The sequence below is a fragment of the Pelodiscus sinensis genome, chromosome 7 (genome assembly GCF_052426305.1).
Source record: "Pelodiscus sinensis isolate ZL-2025 chromosome 7, ASM5242630v1, whole genome shotgun sequence".
Taxonomy (NCBI): Eukaryota; Metazoa; Chordata; order Testudines; family Trionychidae; genus Pelodiscus; species Pelodiscus sinensis.
This window is the reverse complement of record NC_143058.1, coordinates 17982610-17996117: the sequence shown is the minus strand read 5'-3', so window position 1 is coordinate 17996117 and position 13508 is coordinate 17982610. Positions and strand designations below refer to the sequence as shown.

The 13508-nt window shown below is 40.7% G+C and overlaps 1 protein-coding gene across 8 annotated transcripts in view; it reads left to right on the top strand.

The window, feature by feature from the left end:
• Nucleotides 1-13508, top strand: part of NCKAP5 (NCK associated protein 5) — a 659073-nt gene that overhangs the window by 208821 nt on the left and 436744 nt on the right. For all 8 annotated transcript variants that reach the window (XM_075933271.2, XM_075933270.2, XM_025178765.3 and 5 more), the window contains one exon: nucleotides 12459-12532. In XM_075933271.2, the coding sequence (XP_075789386.2) occupies nucleotides 12459-12532 (74 nt within the window). The remainder of the gene's footprint in view (nucleotides 1-12458; nucleotides 12533-13508) is intronic.

Genomic DNA, 13508 nt, shown 5'->3' with positions numbered 1-13508 from the left:
TTCACACAGCCTAGCAGAAGAACTTGCTCAAGACTTAAGACAAATATATACCACTCCCCCAAGCAACCACGACCAGGAGATTTGTGGCCCAGAAGGAATGCTGACTGCTAACTTTCTTAGATGCTTGTGCAAGCAAGAATACTAAATTCTAGACATATTCATTTAGAGTTTTCATTCCTGTTTTTCTCCCCACCCTTTGTTATCCTTTCCCTTTTGAATGGACACCCCCTTCTCCTTTCATTCATATTCCTTCTAAATGGCGACTTCTTCTGCAAAACCTTCCAGTAATAATACATTAAATAATAAGTCTTATTTCTTAAAGTGCTTGGTCAATGTCTAATCAGTCATTTGGGGATTTTATATTGCCACCCATTACTATATAATTTCAGCTCCTTCCATCTCAATCAATAGCAAGAGCAAGAGTCCTCAGTGGACTCTCTGGAAGCTGTGGTGCCTTTCCTGATTTGGAGTCAAAACTCTGCTCTTTGCTTGTTTTTTGAGGAGGGGGCCATTGGCAGTGGTTTGGGAACTGAAAAGATGTTGTTTTGTGAATATCACTTATGGAGTAAAGTCAAAGGGGAAGATTTTGCAACATTTCCTAAAGATGGCCAGACTGAATTCACCTTATCTCCTTTGTGAAACTGATCTATAGTTCATGACCAAGAATGCTTTGTCCACAGCTCTGAAATGCTTCACCATGAGTTTTGTAATCTGTATTGTTCAATTGGTTCATAGATGAAATTTGGACTTTGATGTAGTGGGGAGTTGATCCATTAGTTGCTTTGAAAATTGGGACCAAGACATTACACTTGCATTAAACACAGCATACAAGCCACTAAGGGTTCGTCTACACTAGCTCATTAGTTCGAGCTCGGTAGGGAAATTAGGGCAAGCAGAGTTGCAAATGAAGCCTGGGATTTAAATATTCTGGGCTTCATTTGCATGTTCCCAGGCGCCGCCATTTTTAAATCCCCCTTAGTCCGAACTCCGTGCCCGCAGCTACACGCGGCACGGAGTAGGTAGTTCGAATTAAAGATACCGTTACTCCTCGAGGCACCCGGGAACATGCAAATGAAGCCCGGGATATTTAAATCCCGGGCTTCATTTACAACTCCGCTTGCCCTAATTACCCTACCTTGCTCGAACTAATGAACTAGTGTAGACGTACCCTAAGGGATTATGAGCCTATGAGGCAATGCTCACTACAGCTTTAGCAAGAGAGAAGCTGTACCAGCTGGAGCTAGTACATTGTCTTCACATTCACCTTAAGATTCCATGAATTACAGCAATCCAGCGTGGAGATGACACATGTATGGATTAGTATTTTCACTGCCTGGTCCTCCAGGTTTGTGAGAAGTTAAAAATTAGAACTTTGAAGTGTCACGCAACTTTGAATAGGGCTGTAAATCTTCAATAGAAGGTATAAATAATGTCTTAGTTCTTACAGGGAAGTTCTTAGAGGCTACATGTTTATTTTATTATTCTATGTGTGCGGCAGCATACAAGCTTATAGCACTCAGTAAATAACAAGTAAAAAAGTTAGGTTTTGAAGTCATAGGAGATATGGCTATTTAGTCCAGCTGAAAAGCTATCCCTCTGTTTTTTCATCTGGATGAGCCATGGGAACAGGATTCCCCTGAGGATGCTGAAATGTTTCTATTTCTGCCACTTTAGCTTCTCCTTTTCACCCTGTAGTGCCAGTAGAGAAACTCTGTTCTGTGTCTTGCATAGGTACCTTTTATGAGGCTTTTAAAATATCTCACACTCTGATTATTAGGAGGAGAGCAAGAAGGAATTTGAAGGGTAAAGTATCAAAATAAAATTAATTTGGTAAGTATAAGCAGAATAAATTGATAAATTATGTTGCCTTTTTGGCCTCTTTTCCCTCCTTTATCATCTTACTCCTACACCAATGAAGTCCAGCTCGCTCTTGTGGTTTTCTGCTCATGTCAAGACCCATCTTAGAGACATACCTGGTAGAGTTTTATAAAAAAAATGTTCATTTTCCAACAGCTTTCCTCCAGGTGAGAGAGCTGGATAGTATTCATCATGATCATTTCTAAATTGGCACGTGCATAGCCATATGCTGCTCACCCTTTGAATTATTACTTCTGCATATGAGGACAAAGTACCTCTAGAAAATATCCACTCTTCACCAGTCTGGAACGTCCGAGCCCTTCCTTACTAGATCCCCAGTTTGTTACATTAGAGCCAGACCCTTAGCTGATGTTGAGTGGCATAAATCCATTGAACTATTTTACTCCAGCTGAGAATCTGTCCTTTGTCCTGCAACACTTACCTACATTGAGTTAGTTCAATGAGTAGTTCCACTGAGTTCACAGTGTCTACCCATCAGGACTGAGGGTTGCAGGCTCAGTTCCTTTAACTAATGTGTGCTCTTTCAGGCTTTATTAAATTCTGCTCTCATACATGTGGATAGTGACATGTGAATGGGTCCAAAGTCAAAACTAAGCTGCAGCAGAAATGAGACCCAGCTGATTTTTATGAAAATAACTGGCTTCAGAAGAGTTGGTAAATCAGTTTTAATCATTTCAGCTGAGATTTAATTTGAAATGTTCACTGAGGCTTAAGTAATTTTGAACAATTAAGAAATCTGCTCAACATATTTGTTAGAGCCATCATTACCGTTTTCACCAGAATGTTCATAATGCACACAGCATGTGAAGAAGGTTCTTGCCAGTTTTTTACTCAATTGAAAGAGTTTTTAAATGTGCAGTTTGGTTTTAATTGCTAATAAAATTAACAGTGAAACTACCATGTTGAAATCAAGTAGGAAAATAGTAATTTGGCAAGAAGAGCTATTTAAAAAAACCCTTTTCATCAGCTTGCACTGTTTAGTGATAGCAGTTACCTAACACTAAAAGTAGGCAGTCTAGCACCAGATGCAGTGCTGAAGGAAGTGACAGAAATACCTAATACAAAGAGCTTTTATGTTTTTCCAAGTGATTTATTTTAGAGCACTGCTGAATACTATTGTATGACAGACAGCTCACTAAAATCCCCAATTCTCCTTACACTTGGACACATGTAAAATTCATGATTCAGAAAGGACTAGGTATTACATATAAAATATATATATTTATAAAGTGTGTGTTTGTATAGCGCACATTTTGGCAGCTGCTCCTGGGGTTCCCCGGCTCCATGTGCATGGAAGTAGCTGCTCCCAGAGTCCCCTAGCCCCAGCCTGGCATTTACAGTAGCTCTCTACCCCCAGGTCACTGTCCCTGCAGGCGGCCCGTGGCCAGACTGGCTCTTTTCCCAGTTGCTCTCAATCTCCGTGGCCGGAGCGCTCTGGTTTAGCAACATCTGTCGTCCTGCCAGACTACGGATATTGCTGGACCAGGGAGTCCCGGACGAGAAAGGTTCACCCTGTAATACCTAGCCCTTTCTGAATCATGTATTTTATATGTGAGGAGAACTGTGGATTTTAGGGTGCATCTACACTGCACCATAGCTCAAAATAAGATATACAGTCTGAGCTACACACTTTGCATAGCTTACTTCCATGTTATTTCAAGATAGCTTTTTTTGTAATATGGCACTGTCTATACAGTGTGCCAAGGGGCCACAGGTGTGCCACAGTAGTGCCAGGGTAGGCTCAGCCTACCTTGGCCTATTACGCCTGCTGCCTTTCATTCACTGGCTCCCTGGATGCCTTCAAGGAGCAGTGGGCATTGTCCCGGCTTCTTTGCTCAGTGTTCCCCACTGGGCCCTGCTTTGACCCTATGGCTCTCACGCCTGCCCCTGTTTTTTATCTTTTGTTATCCCCTATATTTACTTGAGTCTTGGGTCTGGTAGCTTCTCCCTGTAGGCCAGTGGCGTAGCAAAGAGGGACGGGGGATGAGGGGGCACAGTTGTCCCCTGGAGCCATGCTAGGGGGGCATCAATTTAGTCCCCCTCCACTCCCCCAGTCATCCCTCAGCTTGCCTACTCCTCCTCTACCCACCTCTCTGCCCCCAGCCCGACCCTCCTCCATCTCCACTGGCAGGGTTAGTGTGTGTGGGACCCAGCCCCAAACTGGAGGGGTTGGGGGAAGATTCAATACAAGCTTCTCCCACCTCCTCCCAGGGTCGGGCTCAGCTGTGCGGCAGGGGTGGGGGGAAGGCGCAAATTTTGCCTTTTCCCCAGGGTGCATAACACCTTCACTATGCCTCTGCCATAGGCTGAAGAAGGGCCCTTTAGATGTGGGTGGGCCTGCACCTGCCCATCCCAGACTCTCAATAGGTGCTGTTGAGTCAGCCCTCAGGTAGCAACCACACTGCAGCTTTGACTTACCACTTCAACAGAGCCTGTGGGACTCAACCCTCAGGCATGCAGCAGCAGCCAATCACTAAACAGAGCCCAAGTCAGATGACCCCTAGACTCAGGTATTTCCACAACCGCACCAGAACTCTAGGTCACTCTAGATCCTTCCCAAAACCTTAGACTCTGACCACCCAGCTTTAATCTCTGGCCACTGTTCTGATTCTGGTTTGGCTCCGACTTCGGTTTTGCCTTAAGCTTCTACTGGTTCTTGATTTCAGCACCACCCATGGCCCAAGTCCAAACCTTTGCCTATCTCCTAGAACTGGAAGGGACCTTGAAAGGTCATTGAGTCCAGTCCCCTGCCTTCACAGCAGACTTCTAAGGTCTGATTATTGACACCTCTGACTCAAAGATGAGTATGTAATTAGTGATTTGTTGGATCAGGGCCTATAATCTTAATCATTTTATCAGTTTAGCAAAGTTCATTAATATTATTGACTGTGACTTCTACAAATGGATTACCCACAGAGTATATTTCAATTTACCAATCTTAGTTTCTTACCTCCAGCTTTTGCTCCTTGTATTCTGGGACCATGACATCCTACTTTTCTCCATTACAATCAGGGCTGAGGACAGATTTCACTCAACCCGGAGTGGGGAGAAGGATGGCTTCAGGCCTATGAAAGGGGTTGGCCTGGAAGCTAGCCTACCTTAGCCAGACCTTCCCTGTTCCTGGGTGTGCGCCACCCAGGACGCCGGCAGAGATTGAATGGCCCCAGGCTTCAGCTGCTGCTCAGACTGAGTTAGCGGCCATAGCAACCAGGTGCCCCAGGGCCCTTTTAAATTGCTGGGCCCCAGGGCGGCTGCTCCCTTTGCCCCTTCTCCAACCCGCATTGATGGTCCTGATTACAATAGTTGGGAAAGTGTTCAGTTTTCTGTGTTCTTAGCTAGCAGAACAGCATGGCTACGCCAAAACAAATGCACATCTAGTGCACTGAAATACTGCATTTCAGACCCAAATTTCTATTTTTGAAAAAAAAAAGGAATGGTTTTGATGGCTTTGCTGTGTAACAATCATGTAACTCATTTTTTACAGCAGAACAGCTGCACAGTGGGAAATTTCATATTTTGTTCTGTGGAGAAACATGCTTAGACTCATGTAGAGTCTTATGCTGCAACACAAGAAAATGACAGGCTTTTATAGAACTATACATTTGTCTATATGGATAGAACTACACACTAGTGTCTATATGTAGTGTCAATGATGTAGATATTGGGATAGAGAGTACGCTTATTAAGTTTGCAGATGATACCAAACTGGGTGGGGTTGCAACTTCTTTGGAGGATAGGGACATAATTCAAAATGACCTTAGCAAGTTAGAGAAATGGTCAGAGGTAAACAGGATGAGGTTTAATAAAGAGAAATGCAAAGTGCTCCACTTAGGAAGGAACAATCAGTTCCATACATACAAGATGGGAAGCGACTGTCTAGGAAGAAGCATGGCGGAAAGGGATCTAGGGGTCATAGTGGACCACAAGTTGAATATGAGTCAACAGTGTGATGCTGTTGCAAAAAAAGCAAATATGATTCTAGGTTGTATCAACAGGTGTGTTGTAAGCAAAACTCGTGAAGTCATTCTGCCGCTCTACTCTGCACTAGTTAGGCTTCAGCTGGAGTACTGTGTCCAGTTCTGGGTGCCACATTTCAAGAAAGATGTGGAGAAATTGGAAAGGGTACAGAGAAGAGCGACAAGAATGATTAAAGGTCTAGAGAACATGACCTATGAAGCCAGGCTTCATGAACTGGGCTTGTTTAATTTGGAAAAAAGAAGATTAAGGGGGGACATGATAGCGGTTTTCAAATATCTAAAAGGGTGTCACAAGGAGGAAGGAGAAAATTTGTTCCTCTTGGTTTCTGAGGACAGGACAAGGAGTAATGGGCTTAAAGTGCAGCAAGGGAGGTTTAGATTGGACATTAGGAAAAAATTCCTAACTGACAGGGTGGTCAAATATTGGAATAAATTGCCAAGGGAGGTGGTGGAATCTCCCTCTCTGGAGATATTTAAGAACAGGTTAGAGAGACATCTGTCAGGGATGGTGTAGACGGAGCTTGGTCCTGCCTTTAGGGCGGGGGCTGGACTCGATGACCTCTCGAGGTCCCTTCCAGTCCTATGATTCTATAATTCTATATGATATGGGTCTGACACACCGCCCTATGATGGTTTTACAAACACCACACTGAGCAGCCGTGGGCCCAGGCTGCCCTAGCAGTCCTGCCTGCAGGGCTTTAACAAGGATGGGGAGGCAGTAGAAGGAAGAAGACAGCTGCCCTGAGCTCAGAGAAGGATGTCCTGCCCAGGAACACCCTGCCTCAGGCCTGACTTTGCAGACCAGTAAAAGCCTATGAAGGGGAGAGAAGTGAATGAGCGTGCAGATCGAAAAGTTGGCAGAAGTGGCTTAGTCTGTAAAACTAATGGATTTGGGTAGGAAGTGATCCACGGAGGGTGACAGTTTAGCACTGCAATGTGCCAAGTGTAACTGTCGTCCTGTCTGCCACTGGGCCCTGAACCACAACCTGGTGAAGAGAGAAGGCATGGGTTCCCCTATCCTATAAAAAAAAATTAATGGAGATTGCCTATCTCCTAGAACTGGAAGGGATCTTGAAAGGTCATTGAGTCCAGTCCCCTGCCTTCACAGCAAGACCAAGTACCATCCCTGATGAATTTTTGCCCCAAATGGCCTCCACAAGGATTGAACTCACAACCCTCAGTTTAGTAGGCCAATGCTCAAACCACTGAGCTATCCCTCCCCCCCATAAGACACCTAAGCTGAGAGGCCAGCTGAGTGACTAGGACCCAGCCTTCACACTTCCTATGCAGAAGGGAGGACTGGAAACCTTTGGGGCTGAGGAGCTGGAAGGCAGGACCCAGTTTCCAATGGGGAGATGACATGCTGATCCCTGCCTGACCATATGGTGTTACTGTGGCTGGTTATGTACTTTTTACAGTAATATGCAGGGAAGGCAGTAATGTTTTCTCACAATGCACTCTGATCGTAGTAGAGGTGCCACATTTTTGGAGGGGAGTGCTAAGAACTCTAGATCTTAGTTACTTTGAGTTAGGTCTGTACACTGTGGTGTGGATGCCAAAGCCATAAGTTCATGCATGAGAAAATTCTTAACCTAGGGTTAAGATACAATGTAGATGCTCAATCCATGGTTCTCTAACTGACTCAAGTCCCACTAATGCTGGGCTTCTATTACCATGTAAATATATCCTCAGAGATCAAACAGCCAACAAGATGGAAATTTGTTCTGTGGCTTTGCTTTATTTCCTTCATTCAGCTTACAAGCCCATAGGATTAAACTTTCTTCCACATAGCACTTTGCAGGTGCAGTGGGGATAGGGCCATTAACCAATCTGTTGTATTGCAATGTTCCTTGATAGTTCATCTCATTTTGGTAGTCCTTCTGGATTGGTGTGGGTGGGAACTACTCCCACGCCTGATTTCACAAGGTCAGAGCAAACATTTTGAAAGTTGTAAAGTAAAACATATTTTTTCTTATAGCATGGAATACAGATATTGCAAGTGAGATTAATGCATGCAGCAATTTACAAGCATTTCATAAAGTCTAAGCACTAAATATTTTCTTATAAAATGAATAGCTATTCTGAGCAAAACTAACATGGAGGTGAAATGGCCTGATCTCCAGCAGTGTTCCCTATAATCTGTGTGCTTAAGCACCCACCCAGGAGAAAGTCAAATTCCACCCAGCTGATTAGCAGAGTACCCACAGTGTCCACACCTGGCAGCTTGTGTTTCTGCTGGTGGTGCACATCCACACATACCTTGGTGCACGCAACAGCATTTATTCCACACAGAGATGGAAAAAATTAAAGGGAATATTGATTTCCACTTTCAGGCTTGTTAGGTCTTAGCAAATGCTGCAGCCTGGACTACATCATATTTGGGCCTCTTTCTATTGACATCAGTGGTCTTTGGATAATGAATTAATGTGTTCATTATTTGATAAATCAGTTACCTCAAGCTTCCCTTGTTTAAGTGTCTCATTAGAAGGCAGGTATTGTATCAACTTCTCAAAGACTCAGTAAACGTTATTGGTTTTCCTCAGGTTAATCAGGTTGTTCTTCCCACAGTATTTTTACCTTGTCTGTTTGTACTCTACTGAAACCACATCCTATTATACAGTGCTCTCTCTGGCAACATTTCCACTGAAGTTCATATTGTCTTTTTCCTGAGGACTGCAGTATTTGTTCTGTTATGAACACAATGAAATAGATGTTTGATATGTCATGACTAGATCGTTAGAGGGATAAGCTGGGTGAGATAATACCTTTGGCTGGAACAACTTCTGATGGTGAGAGATGCCACACTGGCACTTCAAGTAGCACAGCTAAGTTTAAGGTAGAACAAATTGTTTAGCATAAGTAGTTAACACACATATGGTAAAGGACTATTCAAGGCATAGTGGCCCGTTAACATGTCTGCAGCCACAGGATGAAAGGATGGCATTAGTAGATTATTTAATGTTATAATAAACCATTAATCCAGTCTCTCTGTTCAGTCTATGATTTTTACTGTTTAGTAGAGTTAAAGCTCATCTTTTGAAGGTATATGCACACCATTATTTATACCTGTGCTGACTAGTTATATAAACCATCTGTTCCACCTCGCATTTTGCTGTGATGCTTGGAGTATTTTTCCCAGATCCAAAGAAGAGCTCTTTGTGGCTGAAAAAAAAATTGTTTTTTTTTCTCTTTCTCCAACAGAAGTTGGTCTAATAAAAGATACTACCTCACCCACCTTGAATCTCTAATATCCTGGGACCAAACAGCTACAGCTACACTGCATGAATAGAATATGTCATTTGGAAATGAGTCCCTTTCAAGTGAAATCTTTTTAAAGACTGACTCCTACTGCTATTCCAGAGCAGTTCAGTGTGGTTAGATGGATTAGTATTAGACAATGGCCAAATCCAACTGCTGTCATGTGCGATGGTAGGAAAGTGGACAAAGCTAGATTTGGAAGTACAGTACTTGACCTTTTGAAACAGCAAATCATTGTATTGTACCTGTTAGTCACAGCACAGATGAGATGTTTTTGATAACCACAAAATTTATATTTGAGTTGTGCTTGATCTTCATGTCATACTGACAAATCACCTGCTGCTAGCTTGCAGACCCCTAAGTGTAAATTGAATCGTTTTTCAGGTTTGCCATGGGAAGAACTTGACAGTAAGGAAGGAAATGTACAAAATAAATGTACACTTTCTTTTTCCCAATTGACTTTGAACACTTGACCATATTTTTCACAAAAATAGCTACAAAATTAACTTTTCACATTATTGCAGTAGAATTGTGTGAAATAAAACTATTGATTCTTTTGGCTGCAGGGCAAAGTGCACTCAAGTATAAACCAGAAGTGATTAATATTACAGTAAAATAAGATATAAAGGTGTTATTAATACTATTTTCTGCTATACATGATATAGTAAAAGCTATTCATTATTAGGGAGTTTGTTTCAAACAACTTGGTATCACAAGTAATTATCATTATGTGATTGCATATTGTAGCTTTTATAAGCCTAATGTACACATTCTGCACAATGATTATTACAGTTGAGCTCCAGAAATCTGATTTACATGATGACTACACTTCATATAAAATTTAACTCAGACAGAAATTGTATAGTCTCAAGAAAAAAGTTAATGGGTCAGATTCTGTTTTCCAGTGCAGTGATGTAAAACCCAGAATAACGCCACTGAAGTTTCAAAAGCTAGTTCAAAGGAAATTCGGTTAAGTAAGGACAGCAGAATCTGTCCTTATATTTGGAATCTACAATTGTGGATTTGGGGGAAGATAAGGAAGCTAGTGGAAAGCTAACTTTCAGTTCCTTACAAACAATGCCAAATTTCAAAAAAATATTAATGAGGGTATTCCATTTGCATACATTTTCTAAGTACAGAACAGCTGTCTAGTACTACTTAACTTCAGAGAACTTTTATAAAAGGAATTTTGGTTGTTTCATCAACCAATGTAACCTCTGAAGAACAAGTGATGTAGATTTTTATTAGAACAACAATGAATTACTGTGAGCAGAAACTTATGCTAAAACATTTCATAATATCCTCATGGGAATATTACTATAATAATCTAGTAATAATAGTCCATTGATAATTATTGGTATAATATACTATAATATACTATAATAATAATCCTTGTGCCAGTATTACTGTTTCAATTGACTTAATCATCAGACCCCTTTGATGTTGTAGTGTTGCTACAGGTACAATTGAAGAAGCCTTCTTTATTGTAGATGTAATTGCAGTTAAAATTTTTGGCAGTATGTGCAAAATGTATTTTAGTAATCTCACGATTATCTTTTTGATTGAATATTACTCAGATTTACCCAACAGAAATCAGTGTGTGTAGATAACAAATACTATAATTACTATCTATCGGTAATTCTATACTTAGTATCAGAGGGGTAGCCGTGTTAGTCGGAATCTGCAAGAATGAGTAATCCTGTGACACCTTATAGACTGACAGATTTATTGGGGCATAAGCTTTTGTGGGCAAAGACCCACTTTGTCAGATGCATGCATTTTTGCTCCACTAAATCTGTTAGTCTATAAGGTGCCACAGGACTTCTCGTTGTTCTCGTATACTGAGTTGTTATTATTAGATAGTTTTTAGTTTTTAATTTATTTCTTTTGTTGTTACTTAAATCCATAAATTAATAAAAGTTTAGTTATCTTTCTAAGTACCATCTACTCTCACCCAGTGCTAAACCCTATAATGTTACCCAATCGCTTAGAACAATTTCAGTCCAGGAAAATAAAAACTATATTGTATACATAAAATATGAGGGCTGAGTTCTTGCGACATTTATTGTCATCTTATGGAGAGATGAGATAATGTACTGTCCCCATTGTAATACCACTTTCCTTTCCTGAATTACAAAGATCAGTGGTTGAACAAAGACCAGCCATTAAGCAATGTGAACACAAAGTAAATAACACTAGACAAGCAACCAAGAATATAGTCTATGATGGGGCTTTCTAGTGAGTCCATAAAAAAGAAGAATCTTTGTCTCTAGAAACACAATTGGATTTTTTTTGATTACACAGTCATCTCTTTTTGTTTTACAGTATAAAATTTAAAACATTTTCTATTTTCATTAGATGTTGCCAGGGAATCATATTGTTAATAGTCTGTCAGATTAAAAGTACTATGGCTGTAATAAAGCCACTGGTATAGTAACATAGTATATTACACTATATATTATTCTGTGGGGACTTTCTGAAATATTTTATATAAATATCACTCTAGAGATATTTTCATCCTGGGGAGCTATTTTTCTATTGCTGAAACAAGCATTTCTCTGGAGAAATAAATTATTTGTTTAAGGAACAGACAACAGTATTTCAGCAGAAGAAAAATACTTGATCAGTGACTTTTGTTCTGTATCTGAAATTTCACTTGACAAAAACCACTGTTGCTTTTAGGTGGCTGATAATATCACACTGTTATCAAATCGCACCTGAAAAGTTTAACCTTAAAAAGGATCCTGGAGCTGAAAATTGGCTTGATATTCAAATTCAGTTTCTGGAGTAATATTTTTCCAAACTGCAAGCAACAAAATAAACACGTGGGTTAAATTATGTTTTCCAGAAGACATAGATTTATGCCAGAAACCCCCAGACCTGAAGAGAAAACATTATCCATCAAAGTCTGACCAAAAACCTACTGCCAAGAGACTTGGAGAAGAATTCTGGGTATAGGGTACAGGTGCATGCATAAATGTACTGTGGCCTATCATGACATTGTTGCACGAGGCATAAGGGATTGGTCGGAAAAGATTTTCCTTGTTGACCGATCCCCGTCTAAACTGCCGCTTTTTGCCGGCAAAGTGCTGCGTCAACAAAAAGTGGCAGCCATTTCTATTGAAATGAAGTGCGGGATATTTAAATCCCCGCTTCATTTGCAATAGTGATGTGCCTAATCTACATCCTGCTGTTGGCAGAGGGGTGTAATTTAGACACACTTTATGTGTTGTGTGTCCAAACATTCCATTGGGCCCTAACTGAGCTTCACACTCCCAAAATATCTCTGTTGGCATTTTACAAATATATATAATATGAAAAACAAACATATTGTTCTTTTTTTAGGAATATATGGACTCAAATAAATACATAGAGCATCTGGTGACCCAGCTAGAAGAGCAACGCTGGAACTTATGGAGGCAAGTGCAATTTCTGTGCATCTATTTGTTTTGCAAAGTGATAAAATAGACCATAGTTGGGGGGGGGGGGGATTTCTGCTGATTTAAGAGAAGATGGGCAGGTTTTGAGCATCCAGGTCTGTACTTCTGTTGAGGGGTAACCCAGAATATCCACCCACAAATATTAAACTCTCACATGAGTTTAACCTCAGATGAAAAACTCCACTGTGCGCCATACAGAAAGGTGTCACTGTAGAAATGGAATAATAGCTTTGGCCAGTCAAGAGTGTTAAATATACCTACACATTTCCCAACATACAGAAATACCCTGTTTTCTAAGCATTTGTAATTACAGGAGACTTTTTCAAATGGAATGTGAAAGGAGTAACATAACTGACCATGAAGTGGTGATAACACGCCAATGTAAGATATCCAGAATTTTAAAATCTGAACTAGCAATAGCTAACAATCCTGCTGAAATGAAAGCTTGTTTTTCTTACCAGCAGAAGTTAGTCTAATGAAAACTATTACTTCACCCACCTTATCTCTTCAATGAAAATGAGGCAGTCTTGATGCTCTAGTATTTTTCATATCTCCAGCTTTAACATTCATCACAATTGGATATCCAGAGCCATTTGCATGTCTAGAAAGTGTTCATATGTGTGTGTGTGTGTGTGTGTGTGTGTGTGTGTGTGTGTGTGTGTGTGTGTGTTAATATATAAGCAGTGGGAACTTCTGCTCCAACTTGATCAACTAAGAAATGTACATGAACACTTGAAAATCCCATTGAACTCTATGTGCTTAGGCAAATTAGATGGTATTGTGTTGGCCTGTATGTGATGGCCTTAACTTATGAGTGGAGAACATTTTCTATGAGTTCACCCAGCTCTGTTGCATTAAAATAGATATTCAATTTTAAATAATTTTTCTCTGGCTGTGCTTGCAACTTGATTGGATAGCTTATTGGGACAGTTTTACTGAAGTGTTTGCCAGAAAC